Source organism: Tenrec ecaudatus, chromosome 9 (assembly GCF_050624435.1).
Source record: "Tenrec ecaudatus isolate mTenEca1 chromosome 9, mTenEca1.hap1, whole genome shotgun sequence".
NCBI classification, from domain to species: domain Eukaryota; kingdom Metazoa; phylum Chordata; class Mammalia; order Afrosoricida; family Tenrecidae; genus Tenrec; species Tenrec ecaudatus.
The window spans coordinates 104,570,007-104,584,656 of NC_134538.1; the positions used below are offsets into that span (position 1 = coordinate 104,570,007).

Genomic DNA, 14,650 nt, shown 5'->3' on the forward strand with positions numbered 1-14,650 from the left:
GCGAGTCAGCGCTGACTCCCAGCAACTCGAGAGGGCACTGGAGAACTCGCCTCTTCTCCTGAGGAGCAGCTGATGGGTTTCAATGGTTGATCTTCACATTACCAGCTCTCTATATAACCCACTGTGTCACCAGGGTTGGTGGGGGCAATGGGCTACTAACTTGAAGGTCAGCAGTTTGAGACCACCAGTCTGTGAGGGAGAAAGAAGAGGCTTTCTACTCCTATAGAGATTTATAGTCTTTGAAAACCACAAGGGCAATCCTACTCTGAGCTATAGGGATAAAAAGTTAAAGTTAGAAAAATCACAAAATCAAACTATTATTTTTAAAATTAAGCAAATTACACATCTACCAGCCCCCTTTTCCTCTAAGTTCATTTTACCAACTACTAAAATTTTAGTCTATCCAGTTATATAAAACAATCAAGAAATACTTTATTGCAATGAATAATGCACAGGGCACACTGCAAATTCTCTCAAGAGAATTTTGATCTCCACTTAGAGTAGTGTGTTCCAAGAGGCATTCAATAAATGTTTGATTGATCAGAGTCAAGTAAAGTGGCTCATGAACAACTGCCAGGGGGAGAACTTTACAATGCACTTACAAGACAAACAATGGTAACACAAGTAGAGAGGTCTCAAAAAGAAGTACACTGAGTAGTCAAATCCAGCGACACTTTTATTACAGTCATTAAAACATGAAGCTTGGCAAAAAGCTATGACTCTTCTCACATATTTTAATAGACCGGAACTGTACGATAAAGCATAACGAAATGTAAACTGAAAAAGGTACAAACCTGAGAATATGCCAAGAAACATATACAAAGCAGCAAGAAGGCTAGTTTCAACATTAAGCAAAAATGCCAGAAACAATTTCCTAAGAGAGAAAATATTTGAATTTACTAAATATACAAATTGACATTAGAAAAATAAGATACTAGTATTCTCTATATTATTCTCTAATATTCTATATTCTTATTCTATCCTATATTCTCTCTATAGTCTCTAATACAGACACTAATGAGAGATTAGCATTCTTTATATTAACATTCCTCATAAGTGTATTTATATGCTGTGTGGCTCTGTAAAAATTGAAATGCCCATATGTTTCAGTAGCATAGGTCACAAGCAGGGTCACAAGGGGAGAAAAGGGCAGATATGGATCTTTGCTGGGAATGAGTCTTAAACTTACACAGTACCCTGTATAACTGCTATTCATGTACTATAAATATATTTCAAAATGCTTCCTGGATTTAAATACACCTTATTACTGAACATTGTTACAGAATTAGGATACTTGGGTAAATGTAATTCTTATGAACACTTACAGCATATACTCGAATATAAGCCGAGCATCAGCTGAGGCACCTAATTTTACCACAAAAACTGCATAAAATGTGCTGAGAAACTCAACTTATACACGAGTATGTACGAAATGTTAAATCTAATTTAGGTGACATTGCTTAAAGTTCTAAGAGGAGCGCTTAAACTCCCTAAAGGACTTCGGCATAAGGTACATTTTAACACATGCATATGTTAAACTATGCATTCCAATTTAATACATATTGACCGCTCACTGATTAAGATGCTGAGTAGTATAGAGAGTAAACTACAGAGGCTGTTCAAAGACACTAGTGGACTTCATTAGAGGCTAGAACTCAACTCTTCCTGAAAAATTATTTGATATTTCTATTACATAATGTTTTTAGTACATAATACTTAATTGAAAGAATAAGTCAAATTTAATTTTTCCAAAGAAATCTTTTCCATAAAAATAAATAAAAACTTTTAATAACATTATCTTAAGACCACAGTCGCTGGCCTCCATTAGAACGCTATCAGTAACTGGCGATGAGTACTTAGAGAAGGCAATGTCTTGTACGCTCAGGTTTCCTAGTGGGTAAAGCAGGTTGATGACAGCTGCCTAAAGGGTTGCCTGGAAGATCAGTTATTTGTGCTTTTAAGCTTCAATGAAAAAAGGCTTCTTGCAGGAAAAACTTACTCAAAATCTCAATGTAAAAGAGGTCAAGTAAGAGCCGAGCTGCCATGATAGAAGCAGAGTGGAGGGAGCCCGAGCCCTGCCTGGCTTTGCTTCGCTAGCAAGCTCATCTTTCTTCTAGCTGCTTCCACTCGGGCTCTTTACAACCCAGCAGGAAAACTGATACCTCAGTTAATGTGTAAAATGGCATTGAAAAGTTATAAAACAAAACAAAGCAAAAACACATAATGCAAAATATTATTCCACGCGAAGTCATCCTATTAACATTAAACTGTAATATCTTAGAAATATATTTTAAGAATAAAAGTTCAAATTATCAAAACTAAATATAATCTCTCTACATCTCCTACTTTAAATAATAGTCTTGGGTAACTAAGTGACATTTAACACACTGAAGGAACACAGTCTTTAATATTATAAGTAAGCATATACACCTACCATTCGCCTTTTTTTGGTTTATCTGTGGCCATAGTGCTAAAGTGATGTATATGATCGTGAACCATACAGTGACCAAAGGGACAAAGTAATAGAACTGGTAAGGCCGATCCATTACTATACATAACACTACTACCAGGAAATTGAGACGAAATAAGACCTATTTTTAAAAAAAGGAAGAAAATGATTTTTATTCCAGGTATACACAAAGAAACAAAGCCAGATTTTCTCTTACAACATATGTTTATTGAAGAGTTAAAACATTAACTATGTGAGTTATATTTTATTGATTTCCAAAACTGCATTTGGTCTACATTCACTATAAAGAGTTGAATATAAAATATTTATGCATCATTATATTAACTAAATCCCAGCAAAGCACCAGCCTACACTGTCCTCTGGCTACGCTTGCTGTTTTGTTCAATGTAGGGAAGGAATTAGAAATCTTCTTCCCAGGGCTACAGTTTACATGCAGATATTAGATTACCTCCACAAAAGGGTGTCCATTTCATCTCATTTGATATTGATTTACCCCATTTGGGATTAAACTGATGGGTTGTCATAGATACAAAATACTATCGTTCAAATTAAAAAGTGTCTTTGAGACTTCTGCAAGTCATCTCAGGTATCAGTGCGATGCCAATCAAAGAAGTCAGCATTTGAGCAGATTTATATTATCCATAGTCACACACGTTATACCTGCATCCCTTACTATGTGACTTTGATAAACTACTGAACCTCTCTAAGCTTCAGGGTCCTGCTTATAAACAGAAAGACAGTAACTTAGATTAGTAATGGGAAATAAATATTTAGAAACTACCTAGCACAAGTAGAAAAGTATTTTTTAATAAGTTAATAAGTATTAACTCACTCACTCCTCATAGGAAAAAACATGGCAAATTTAATCATTCTAGATTGTAACTGTATACATTTCTACAAAACTAAAGGGAATCAGCAGTTGTCCCTTGTGTGCTACTGTTTTTATTAAGAGATTCTTCTCAATTATATTTTCCCTTTTTGCAGTAATAAATTATTTATCTTGGATTATTAAACACAAAACCCAGAAATAACAATTTTAGATTTCTAGTCATAAATTCAACTTCCTTGTTATATCTAATAATGGCCAAATTTATGTTTTCTAAACAGCTAAAGTGAAAATCATGTTGAATTGAAAGAAAAAAGGACAACTAGATATATTCTTACCTGACAAACTCTATGGATTCCAAAGTCTCCTTTGATCCAAAAGTATGAGAAATGCCCATAGCCTGTTTGAAACAGATATGCAGCAACGAGAACTCGAATGTGCATGTACACAGGCAAAAACTGTTGACAAAAATGAACACGTAAAAATATATGTTGGCATTGATTGGATTGTAACAACTATATCTAATAAGATCACCCTTATCATTTAGTTATCAGTTCAATGAAAGGATCTATTCCCTAAAGTTAGGCACTATCACAAAGAAACCAACCAAGTGCTATCAATTCTGACTCATAGCTTCCCTCTATGTTACTGAAGCTGAAATTTTATAGGCGCCGACAGCCTCATCCTTCTCCCAGAGCAGCACATGTGTCGGAACTGAGGATCTTTCAGTAAGCAGCCTCGCACTCACCTGACAGTGCCACCAACACATTACACTCACAAAGCAAACTCAGCCTTACTGCCAGTCGGTCAATTCTGACTCAGAGCAACACATGAGCAGAGAATCTGTGGGATTCGAAGGTTGTCTATCTTTATGGGAGCTGGGGTATTATCACAAGGGGCTAATAAAAAACCCCACAGTAAGCCACTTAATAGTGAATTTATGTTTGACTTTCCTAATCTGTAAGATGAAGTTATTGCCGTCTCCCTAAAAGAGTTCTTGAGAGGAATCAATAAAACAATGAATGTGAGGCACTTTCAATGTCAATCTGGACCATTCGAATTCAACAGGAGACAGCCGTTATTATTAGCTACCACAGCCTCAGTATAATGGTTTTCCTAGTTCTCACATTTTCCCAGAGATGAAAAACGCATAAAAAAATCTCATGTATTTTTATCTCTGTATAGATAGAATTGAGTTGTAAATAAAAGCCACAGGTCTACTTAAAATATTTAAGAAACACATATAAACAACATTTTAAAATGCATCATTCATCAGCTTTTCAGAGCACCACATTTTCATTTCTAAATTGAGTGTAATACAACACATTTTGAATCTCCATCCAGTTACTAGAGATATTTAATCACAAGTACTAATCCTCAGAACCCTAGAACACTGTCAATCGATCTACCTCTTCCACGCCCACTGTGCCATTTCAGTGCACCTCCACATCTCCACTAGAGAACTAAAAGGCTTGTTCTCGGCGACATCGAATGCTTACAATTATAAGGCCACTGATTGAGTGAAAAATTACAAAATATATACAAGTAGAATTACAAAATTATCATTTCTTTTGTTTCTTTTTGATCAACTCATCTGACCACCTTTGTAAGTATGCAACATTAACGCTGTTTATGATCATTGTAAGTTAATGTGTCTTCTCCAACTGAGACTTTGTACTTTATTTACATTAACATCTTCAAGAAAATACTTTATTAGGTCTTGAATGAATAGTATCTCTCTTTTAGAAGGAATAGGATTTTTTTGTTGTTGAAGATAATGGATTCTTACATTCTTGTATATAACTTCCACTGTAGCCAACAGATACATTTCTATGTCTTACAGGCAGGTTCATTTTGTGTTTCCCAGTAAATACAAGAGGAAACCTAGTGCCACAGTGCATTAGGTGCTGGGCTGCTAACCACAAGTTCGGCAGTTCAATACCACTAGCCACTCTGAGGGAGAAAGATGAGGCTTTCTGCTCTCATAAAGCGTTCTAGTTCCAGCAATTCACAGGGGACAGTTTTACCCTGTCTTACAGTCAGAAAAGACTCTATGGCAGTGAGTTTGGTTTCTGGTTTTGGTTGAGTTTCTCAAACTTTAAAGTACATTTTATATAACTTAGTGTAGGTTTTAATTATAAAAACTTAAGACTAAAAGTGGTTATTTGAAACCAAGGTTCACATTCAAAAGCATTATTTTAACCACAATGTAGCAAGAATGTTCTGATTCAGAATGAATTACATTTTTTTTTTCTATCCTTGCCATATCCAAGGTGGACAAAGACCAGGAAATCCCTAAGTCACTTATGACGGCAATGGAGAAGGAAAAAACACCCACTCAGATACAGCAGGCAGACAGAGATGTCCCCAGAATAGAGGCAGCATTTAGGAAGGTACATCCTACACAGTGACAGGTAGAAAATAAAATAATCTAATTAGTTATCTTCTGATAGTGAACAGTGTACTATAAGTCTGTCAAAATTAAGTTTAATCTACAAAGTTTACTGAAAACTTTAAATTAGTTCTTCAACAGGACGACATGAAATAAAATCCTCAGATTATCAGCTGTTTCAAATACATTTACTCTTTTTATGAACCATGGGACATATAGTATCGTCAACATTTCTAAATTCTGAGGGGTCTTGGAAATCTGTTATCCTAGTTTGACAATGTGATACCATTGGGCAGGGACTTGTATAATGACATGAATCTGATGCAACAAACCAATCCTACCACCTGAGTCATTTGGGATATATGTATATATATATATATATGCATATATATCCCACATAATTCTATCCACATACTTATCTCTGAAGGGGGGGTAGAAATTTCCCTTTGATTTCAGCATACTTTTCATTCCTCTAAGCAAGTAATATTAACAGAAAATTCAAAGCAGAAAATAATTCAGTCAAATAATTCACTGTTAAGATATGGTCACATAAATAAAAATTAATTATTGCCTTCTTGTACTCTATTATTTATTTATTTAGCTTTAAAATAATATATATTCTCAAAGTGAGTGTAAGAATAGAATGGGAACACAGAAAGCTTAGGTGGGAAATAAGAAAGATCTCTAAATGATAGAGAACATAGAGAAGCATAAAAGTCCGTGCCTTTAAAAAACATTAAAGTAATATTACTTCCTATACTTCATGAATGTAAATTAAAAAATACTTACTGTACTTGCTCCAGAGATATGATAAATCAAAATCACAAGTTGCATCCAGCCTTTCCACTCATCTGTTTGTTCTCTATTTAATACTTTAGTCTGTACAAAAGAACCAAACTCTGTTTTCAGAACTCATCAGGATATCATTATTAGGATATGCTACATTTTATCCTGCTGAAATTTACACTCAAATTTATGTTACAAATGTGCTTACATGATATAAGGTTAATGCTCTTGTCACAAGTATCATGGAAAGAAAAACAGCTAAAAATGAACTTTAAAGAAAAAAAAGAACTCATTCCTGATCAAAGAATATGCTAAAATTATTTTAAATATAAATTTTAAAAGAAATTTTAAGTATTTAACTTGATTTTACATGAAGATTATATTTAAATTATGATAAATCTGAATATACATAAGTTTGAAAATGGCATTTTAAAATTTTCTGTAAGAAAATCAGAATCTGCCAGATAGCGCAAGATAGGACAAAATGATAATCTATAAATTATCAAGGGCTCATGAGGGAGGGGGGAGCAGGGAGGGAGGGGGAAAAAAGAGGACTTGATGCAAAGGGCTTAACTGGAGAGCAAATGCATTGAAAATGATTAGGGCAAAGCACGTACAGATGTGCTTTATACAATTGATGTATGGATGGACTGTGATAAGAGTTGTATGAAATGAGTCCCTAATAAAATGTTAAAAAAAAAAAGAAAATCAGAATCTCACTCAGTGTTAGGAAGAATTTTACAATCCTTTCAACTTTTGTGACCAAAAAAGATCTACTATTATACTTTAATTTTTTCCTAGTATATTCTCACTGGTTAATCCTGAAGTATTTATTATAGTAGAATTTATTAATACAAATATAACACGTCTTTTAAGGAAATTATACCTTTAATAATAATTTATTTTTATAAATGAAATAATTCTAAAATATTATATGCTGATAATACTATGAGCAATGGCAGAAATTCTGGAATAGAAAGTTCACAATATTTTAATTGGCCACTTCACTATGGAAATTATAAATTTATGCATTTTCTAACTGTAACTTCCACTCCTCTATCCCCAAGAAAACAAAACTTAAACTAAATCATGACTTTTTCCCCTACCGAGGTTGTATTTGTCGACAATTTCCAGGTGGCTTTTGCATTTCCTCTACTCTGTCCCTAAAAAGCAACACTGCTGCAGTCTACGAGCAGCAGCCTTTGTGCTGTCTGGCACTGGAGATGACGCCGTTTCTTCTGTGGAGAATCTGTCATGAAGAAGCAAGGATACTACGAAGGGAAATGAAAATGAATCTTACCTCTTTAGTATTTTCGTTGTAAAATATCCCCAAAACCAAGATGTAGATAATTGGAATAAAGAAAGATGAATGTGTATAAAACTTGTTCTCCTTCATAAACAGATTGGCACGGTCACACATGTAGAAATATGCCATAATCAGGCCAAGTTTGCAGAAAGACTGTAAAAGTATTTCTAATGGAGACCCGGGGATATTGATTATATTTTTCTTCTCTCCGCTTTCTAAATCAGGACATAGTTTGTTCTTACGATGAGCATTACGATTAATTATGCCAAAAATTATGTAACCAAAAATCGAGAAGATGAAAAAGCAAGCAGCTAGCTTCTGTATGAGAGTAAGAGGAGGCCGAGGTTGACAACAGGAACCATCGACAGGCTTCAAGATCTTATTGCAGTATACATTCATTAGAATCATCGCAACCTGTGAACACATCAAGTCATTCTGCTGTTACCTCCTCGGTAATGCATTTCACAGAAGATTTCCCCATGATCACGGTCAGGATTTCAACACTGAACCCCAAATGCTTCTGTACTGTTTTGCTATCATTTCCAAATACTCATGCAAATAATATTATCCCCTTCCATCTCTGATGGGTCATTCGGGGTTTCTCAAACTTTTTTGGACTATGCCCACAAGAAGAAATTCACTTCACACTAAGTACATTCATATGAGGGGCCTTCAAAATCCCATTGTTTTAATTCCATTTTCTCCACAAGCTTTTTAGAGCCCCCCACCCCCGTATATAAAACAATACCTATTACTATTATTATTTTTATACTCCTTTCTTTTTTTTTTAAATACTGATTTCATGGCTGCTAATTTTTAAACCTCCAGTTTAAAAATATTGACAGTGGTCTAGGACCCAAGAATTTTAGTTACAAATGCTCAAACAGAAGACAGGAGACTATCTGAAAACAGAGTCCCAGCCTAAAGATGTGAAATAAGGATGTACAAAATTGCCAAATTGGGGGGTGGTTGGGGGTGGGAGGGGCCCAGAGGTATTCTTAGCTAGAAATATTTGTAATATACATCTCAATGCATTTACAGCTTATAGACCACTTAGAATTCTACGTTTCAAGATTCCAAATGTTCATTTAAATAGTCTGATTAAGATTAAAATATTCAAGTTAAGCTGTCAAGATTCTAATAAAAAGTTCATACTCTAGTTTTATAAAAATTTTATAGTTTAGCCTTCTGGGGGAATCTCAAAGATATCAAACCGAGGCTTTCAAAATACTCAAATGTTTAGAAATTCTCACCCCTTTAGCCCTGAGATTTAAGGAGGTTCTGTGTTTGACATTTCTGCAGATAGTAATCTATAGGCTCCATATCAAAACCTTTAACCTATTTTATAAGCTAGATCTACAAATCCCCTTAAAGCATATCTAACTGTATGGCCAATGTATGTTTTATTTGGAAGAAAGGAACTTAACTCCTGTTTTTTATCTGTTATTTCATTGGGGTTATATGATCCTGTTTACAAAACAACTCAAAATAGTTTGTTTTATAAAAAATAACAGTGAAAACACTTAATTACACAGTTCTTGTTCACACTTACCCTAAAATACCGTTCAATTAACTTGCATATATTGTGTATGTACTATGTGCCTTCAATAAAGCTTAAAGTACATGAGGTATATATTTTTTAAAAAACCATAAAATGTATTCTATATATTTTAAAGAATGTTTTTTTTTCATTTAAGTCTCATCTCGTACAACATAGAATAGTTTTGAAACATTGGTTAATGAGTTATACATTTAAGAAAGTATATATCTGAAGAGTGACTTATTTGAGTGGGCTCCCAAGATGCACTTGGTCTCTGGTTGCTTAGAGAAGGAAATGGATGGCAGGTCTAACTGTCTTCTTTGCCCTAACCGTAGAAGAATGCTGCCTGGCTACCATTCCTGAGTGTTCTGATCAAGGACCCAATAGTTGGATCCTGATGAAAGGAATAAAAATATAGAACAGACTCACTGGATCCACTCACTCTGGGGCAGCCTCCAAATCTATGGCCGAGCAATAATCTCCAAATTCTGACCCAAAAATTACCTTAGGAAACAATCTCTAAATTAAACAATAGTTTAGCTCAATTAATAGAGAATATGTGCCTTAAGCGTTGCATTCTCTTAAAGCATTATCTATTTTAGATGAATGTGGTAATAGCAACTCTAAGGCACAGATGTGAACTTGACTCGGCAGAGGGTCGACATTAATGTTGGTACAATAGTGTGGGTAGATAATGAGCAGGTAAAATTTGTAGTGTGTGAAGGTACTATGTGATGTATATCGCCAATGTTACTGAAAGTGCAGGTATGGAAATTACTGAATGGTTGTATGTTTTGTTGCATATATATTTTTGAAATAGGCAGTAACTCATAATAAATGAGGTTTTATTTCCTCCCTCCCACAACTTCTCTCTCTTCAGAGTACACTAAATCTTTCACTCATTTCTCTCACCTAAGTGAGGGAAAGCAACCTTATTTCTACATCTATCTGTACATAGAATAACTACATGTAATTATTATATCAATAAAATATTAGTTACAACCTTGGTATAGTGATGACAGCTATAACCACTTAGATACCATATTGTCTATCTACTGAGAGATCAAAGAATTCTTACAGTTTCTCTGCTTGATTCAGGAAGATGTAATCCATCCAAAGATTCCATGATGGCTTCTTGAGCAATTAATTTGGAAACACTGAACATTTTAACATTTGATTTAGAATTTCTGGTGCTACTATTCAAAATACTGACTGCAGCTTCATTGTAAGCATCTATCTTCTCATTAGTGATCATTTTCCTATTTTCACTTAATAGCTCTTCATAAACAGGATCTGTACATGAAACATATTTTTAACAATGCATTTTTAAAATTCCCATTGGTAGCAACTATTGACTATGCAAGTTCAACGAAACCCAAGTCATATTTTGTCGGTAAAGTCCACATGGTTCCAGGCATCTAATAATTCACTTTTACATTAAGCTGGTTTTGATTTGCAATAGATTTCCTATCTTATATTAAAATTTAAGTTTATCAGGCTTAAATAAATTAATTTAAATTAAATCAACAAAAATATTTAAAGAAATTTTATTCCTCCTCTTTCTTAGGTACAAAAACTTAAGAGAAACAGTTTTATAATCTGTCTTCAGAGTTTAAAACTTCTGAATTCTCAGTTATGCTACGTTAATTAAAACTGGAGATGATTGTCTAAGAATAGAAACCAATCTTTTTTTCTCTTGCTTAATCCTTAAAACTTTAGTCATCTAATTCCCGCCTACCCCTCCACTCCCACTGCTGAGTCAATACCAACTCATGGCGACTTTAAGTCAGAAGAGAATTATCCCATTGACTTTCTAAGGCAGCCCATCTTTAGCAAAGCAGACTGCTTCAGTCTCATGTTTCTCCTATGGAGCAGTGGATGGGCTTAAACCACCAACCTTTTGGTTAGCAGTCCAAACCCACTGCTCAACCCAGTGTGTCATGAGGTAATATTATTTAGGTGCATGATCTGTCTGTTACTCTAAGCTATTTAAATTGAACTGTTCTCTTTTTACTAGCAGAGAGGGTAACAATCAGTCTGTAAATAAAACAGGACTTTTGGATCAGATGATCACCACACTCTTGTTATGGCTCTCACCTTGACATTCAATGGGACGTAATCATCAGTTTCTTACAAACAATATGAAAAAAAAAAAGAAGCCCAAAGCAAGGAATTTCATGTTGTCCTCAAAAACTCACTGCCAGTGAGTCCATGCTGACTCACAGCAACCTTATAGGGCAGGCAGAACTGCCCTGCGGGTGTTCGGGACTATGAGTCTTTAGGAGAGTGCAGTTTTATCTTTCTCCCAAAGAGCAAGTGGTTTTGAACTGCTGACCTTGCAGCTAGCAGCCAGTTTGGAATAATGGCCAGTCAATACAGTCTTAAAATGAGTTGACCTAATGTGTACACCATCTTAAAGAATTTAGTTACCAAGTATATATCTAAGAGGGTGAAAATGCAAATACTCTGTCAATTCCAAAGTATATATTTATTTCTAGTGATTCTGATATTATGAAACATACTTATTAATAATGTGTCTATATATTTCCTTAGGAATCACAATATGTAGAATGTGTAAGAAATAAAAAATATCAGATGGAAACATTTCATTTGTCTTTAGGACTCTCCATTATATATTCTGTAGTCATTCTGCCTGCTGGAGCTCCTTAGAGTACATTTTTTATTTGTTTACTTTTAACTTATTGTATTTATTAGTCTATCTGTTCCCTAAATTCATAAAAAACAAAGTGAATAACTCAAGTTCATTCTAATTTTGCAATCCTATTTCAAAATGTATACTGACAAAGGAGTTATTTTGCTTCTTTGAAACAGGAGATAATAAAAACCCCGGCCTCTAAATATATATGAAATGACATTTTTTCATTACTTATTCCTTACCTTGTAAGACCCAATAAACATCACTACTCTTGGCCAATTTTTCTAACAGTGGTGCTATGGAAGTAATGTTCATTTTATACTGGGAAAGTGCTTCACTGCTACCATTGTGAATCTTGATGGACCACTAAGGATAAGTAAAAATTAAGAAGGAATTCAGTATTTATTACATAAAAATAAATACTATGACAGGTAATTACAAAGCTAATTATTTGATAATTGTCCATTCTATTTAGTACAACAAAATTTGGTTAAAGATGATCAGTGATTTTCATGAAAAACAAGGTAAGTAAAAAGTATTACTGTGAGGGTTCCTGCATGCATCGGTCGGTTTAGTCTGACAAAAACAGGTTTAAACGTGTCTCTGCAACCAGGAAGTAGATGGGTGCAGACAAGGCCACTCAGTGAGACACTTGTCTTTAGTCTTGGTGTGGTGTCTCAAAAAACAAGGCCAATCAAAGCAGTGGCTTCAGAGGGGATTGTGCTGGGCCAGTGAAATTCGAAGCTGCTCAGAAGGTCACGGCAACGAAATACGAAAGAAATACGGGGTCCCAAAAGGCATCAAGAAACAAAGATTTTCTTAAAGGACACAAAATGCTCACAGGGACTTGTGAGGAAGTTTTAAGAAAGCAGGAAGCTGCACTAGTGAGGGAAAAGGGCAAGACAGTTGTATCAGGGAAGTTTTCTGCATCCCAACAATGTACTTGCTCATGCTCTTAGGGTTTTCCTGAGAGTGTTGCTGGGAAATCTTACCCCATCTACACTGCAGTCTTTGATCTTGCCTAATTCAGGCTTCTTTGTGCTTCCAAAAATCAATGACTACTTAAAAGGAACACAATTTGAGTGCTTTGAGGATTCTACAACTGTTTTTATGTGTTTTCATGGAAAGGTTAGAGATATGGAAATACCATCTACAGAAGTATATAGACCTAGATGGAGGTATATGTTGAAAAGCAATAGCTTCACATTTTGACATTTTTTAAAATAAAGGCTTTAGGCTTTTATAGCAACACTTTTTGACTTACATGAGGGCAGAAAAAAACTGTTACAAAATTATACTTTCAAATGTGCACATTTAAGAAAAGCCCAATTTATAGATACTAATATTTAATACTATAGTTCATAAAGTCATTCATATCTTTGAATAGTCATCAGTCCAATTAAATACAATAGGAATGAAAATATATGTAATCAAAATATGCTTTTAGCACATCCTTAATATGAAATTAAAATCATAATATGACTACAGTTAGTAACTTACTGTGGCAGCTCCAGCTACAAGTACATGGGGTTTTGCAACAGAATCCTATAGTGGGAAAAATAATGTAATAGCCAGTTAAGGGAGTTAATACAAGCAACATAACTTTTTATTTTTAAAAAATTTATTTTTCAAGTGTGTATTAATTTTCTAGTATTTCATCTTTAGACCTTGTTATATAACAAGATAGGCATGCAGGAGGACCTAAAACCTTCCATGATTATACAGAATGGCATGAGACGTCTTTGCGGAGAAGCTATTTTTATTGCTGTATACACTTTACCACCAGAGCGCCTTGGTAGTCCACTAAAACGGCTCTCAAGTCAATGAATGGACTTTGGTGGCCAAATCCCTTAGCTTTATTCTACGGTATGTAGTTGCTAAGATGATTCTACAGACCATTCACATTTAAAAGTCTACCCTCTCAATACGACATGACAATCCGTCCTCTCCTGCTTAGCTTCTAGCTTTGTCCAGGCCCTTGCAGGAATCTTTTTGAACATTCCATTCCTCAGGATCAGTTCTCTTGAATCCCAAATTCTCTCATATTCAAACTTCAGAATCACCTCCATTCATACTCAAAACTCCTAAAACCCACCTAAGTAACTCAGACTTCTTAATGACTTCCATATAAATGTTTCTTCACAATTCAGCCTGGTGTCCCACCACTGCACAACTATCTTACTCTTCTTCTTTTTAAAATCTTCAATAGTTCTTAACTACTCACAAAATAAGTCTTACCCAATGGTGTTATTTTTAGGTAAAAAACCCCTAAGAATGTATAATTTGTTTTTATAAAAATTGGTAAAATGAAAAAATCCAATTTATACTCCTCCCACCGATGAAGCATAAGACATGACCAACCAAAACCAAACACAAAGGAACCCTGAATTCTAGCCTTAGACACGGTTCAACTGTTTCCTGGCATCTTCACGCGTTGTTTCCTTTGAGTGGCATTTCCTCTGTTTTAGTGTCTGTCACCAGCAGCTTTTGGAAGGGAGGAGCTCTGCCATGTTAACCAGCAGAGTATGGCAGATGATTTATAAAGAGTAGCGTTGACTAACAAATAAAGCACTAATAAAGCACTTACACTGTCACAACGTGTTCTCCTCTCAACCACCATTAAACGGCATCTACACATGGTCCTTTCCTAGTTCTCTGTGCTAGTCTGTGTTAC

General features: G+C 34.8%; 1 protein-coding gene across 1 annotated transcript in view; it reads right to left on the reverse strand.

Moving 5' to 3' along the window:
• Positions 1–14,650, reverse strand: part of CASD1 (CAS1 domain sialic acid O acetyltransferase 1) — a 49,186-nt gene that overhangs the window by 11,580 nt on the left and 22,956 nt on the right. Inside the window, exons 6-13 of the mRNA XM_075558398.1 lie at positions 13,477–13,521; positions 12,219–12,342; positions 10,399–10,613; positions 7,775–8,194; positions 6,478–6,567; positions 3,635–3,754; positions 2,435–2,591; positions 795–874 (exon numbers count right to left, since the gene is read on the reverse strand). Coding sequence (XP_075414513.1) covers positions 795–874; positions 2,435–2,591; positions 3,635–3,754; positions 6,478–6,567; positions 7,775–8,194; positions 10,399–10,613; positions 12,219–12,342; positions 13,477–13,521 — 1,251 coding nt within the window. The remainder of the gene's footprint in view (positions 1–794; positions 875–2,434; positions 2,592–3,634; positions 3,755–6,477; positions 6,568–7,774; positions 8,195–10,398; positions 10,614–12,218; positions 12,343–13,476; positions 13,522–14,650) is intronic.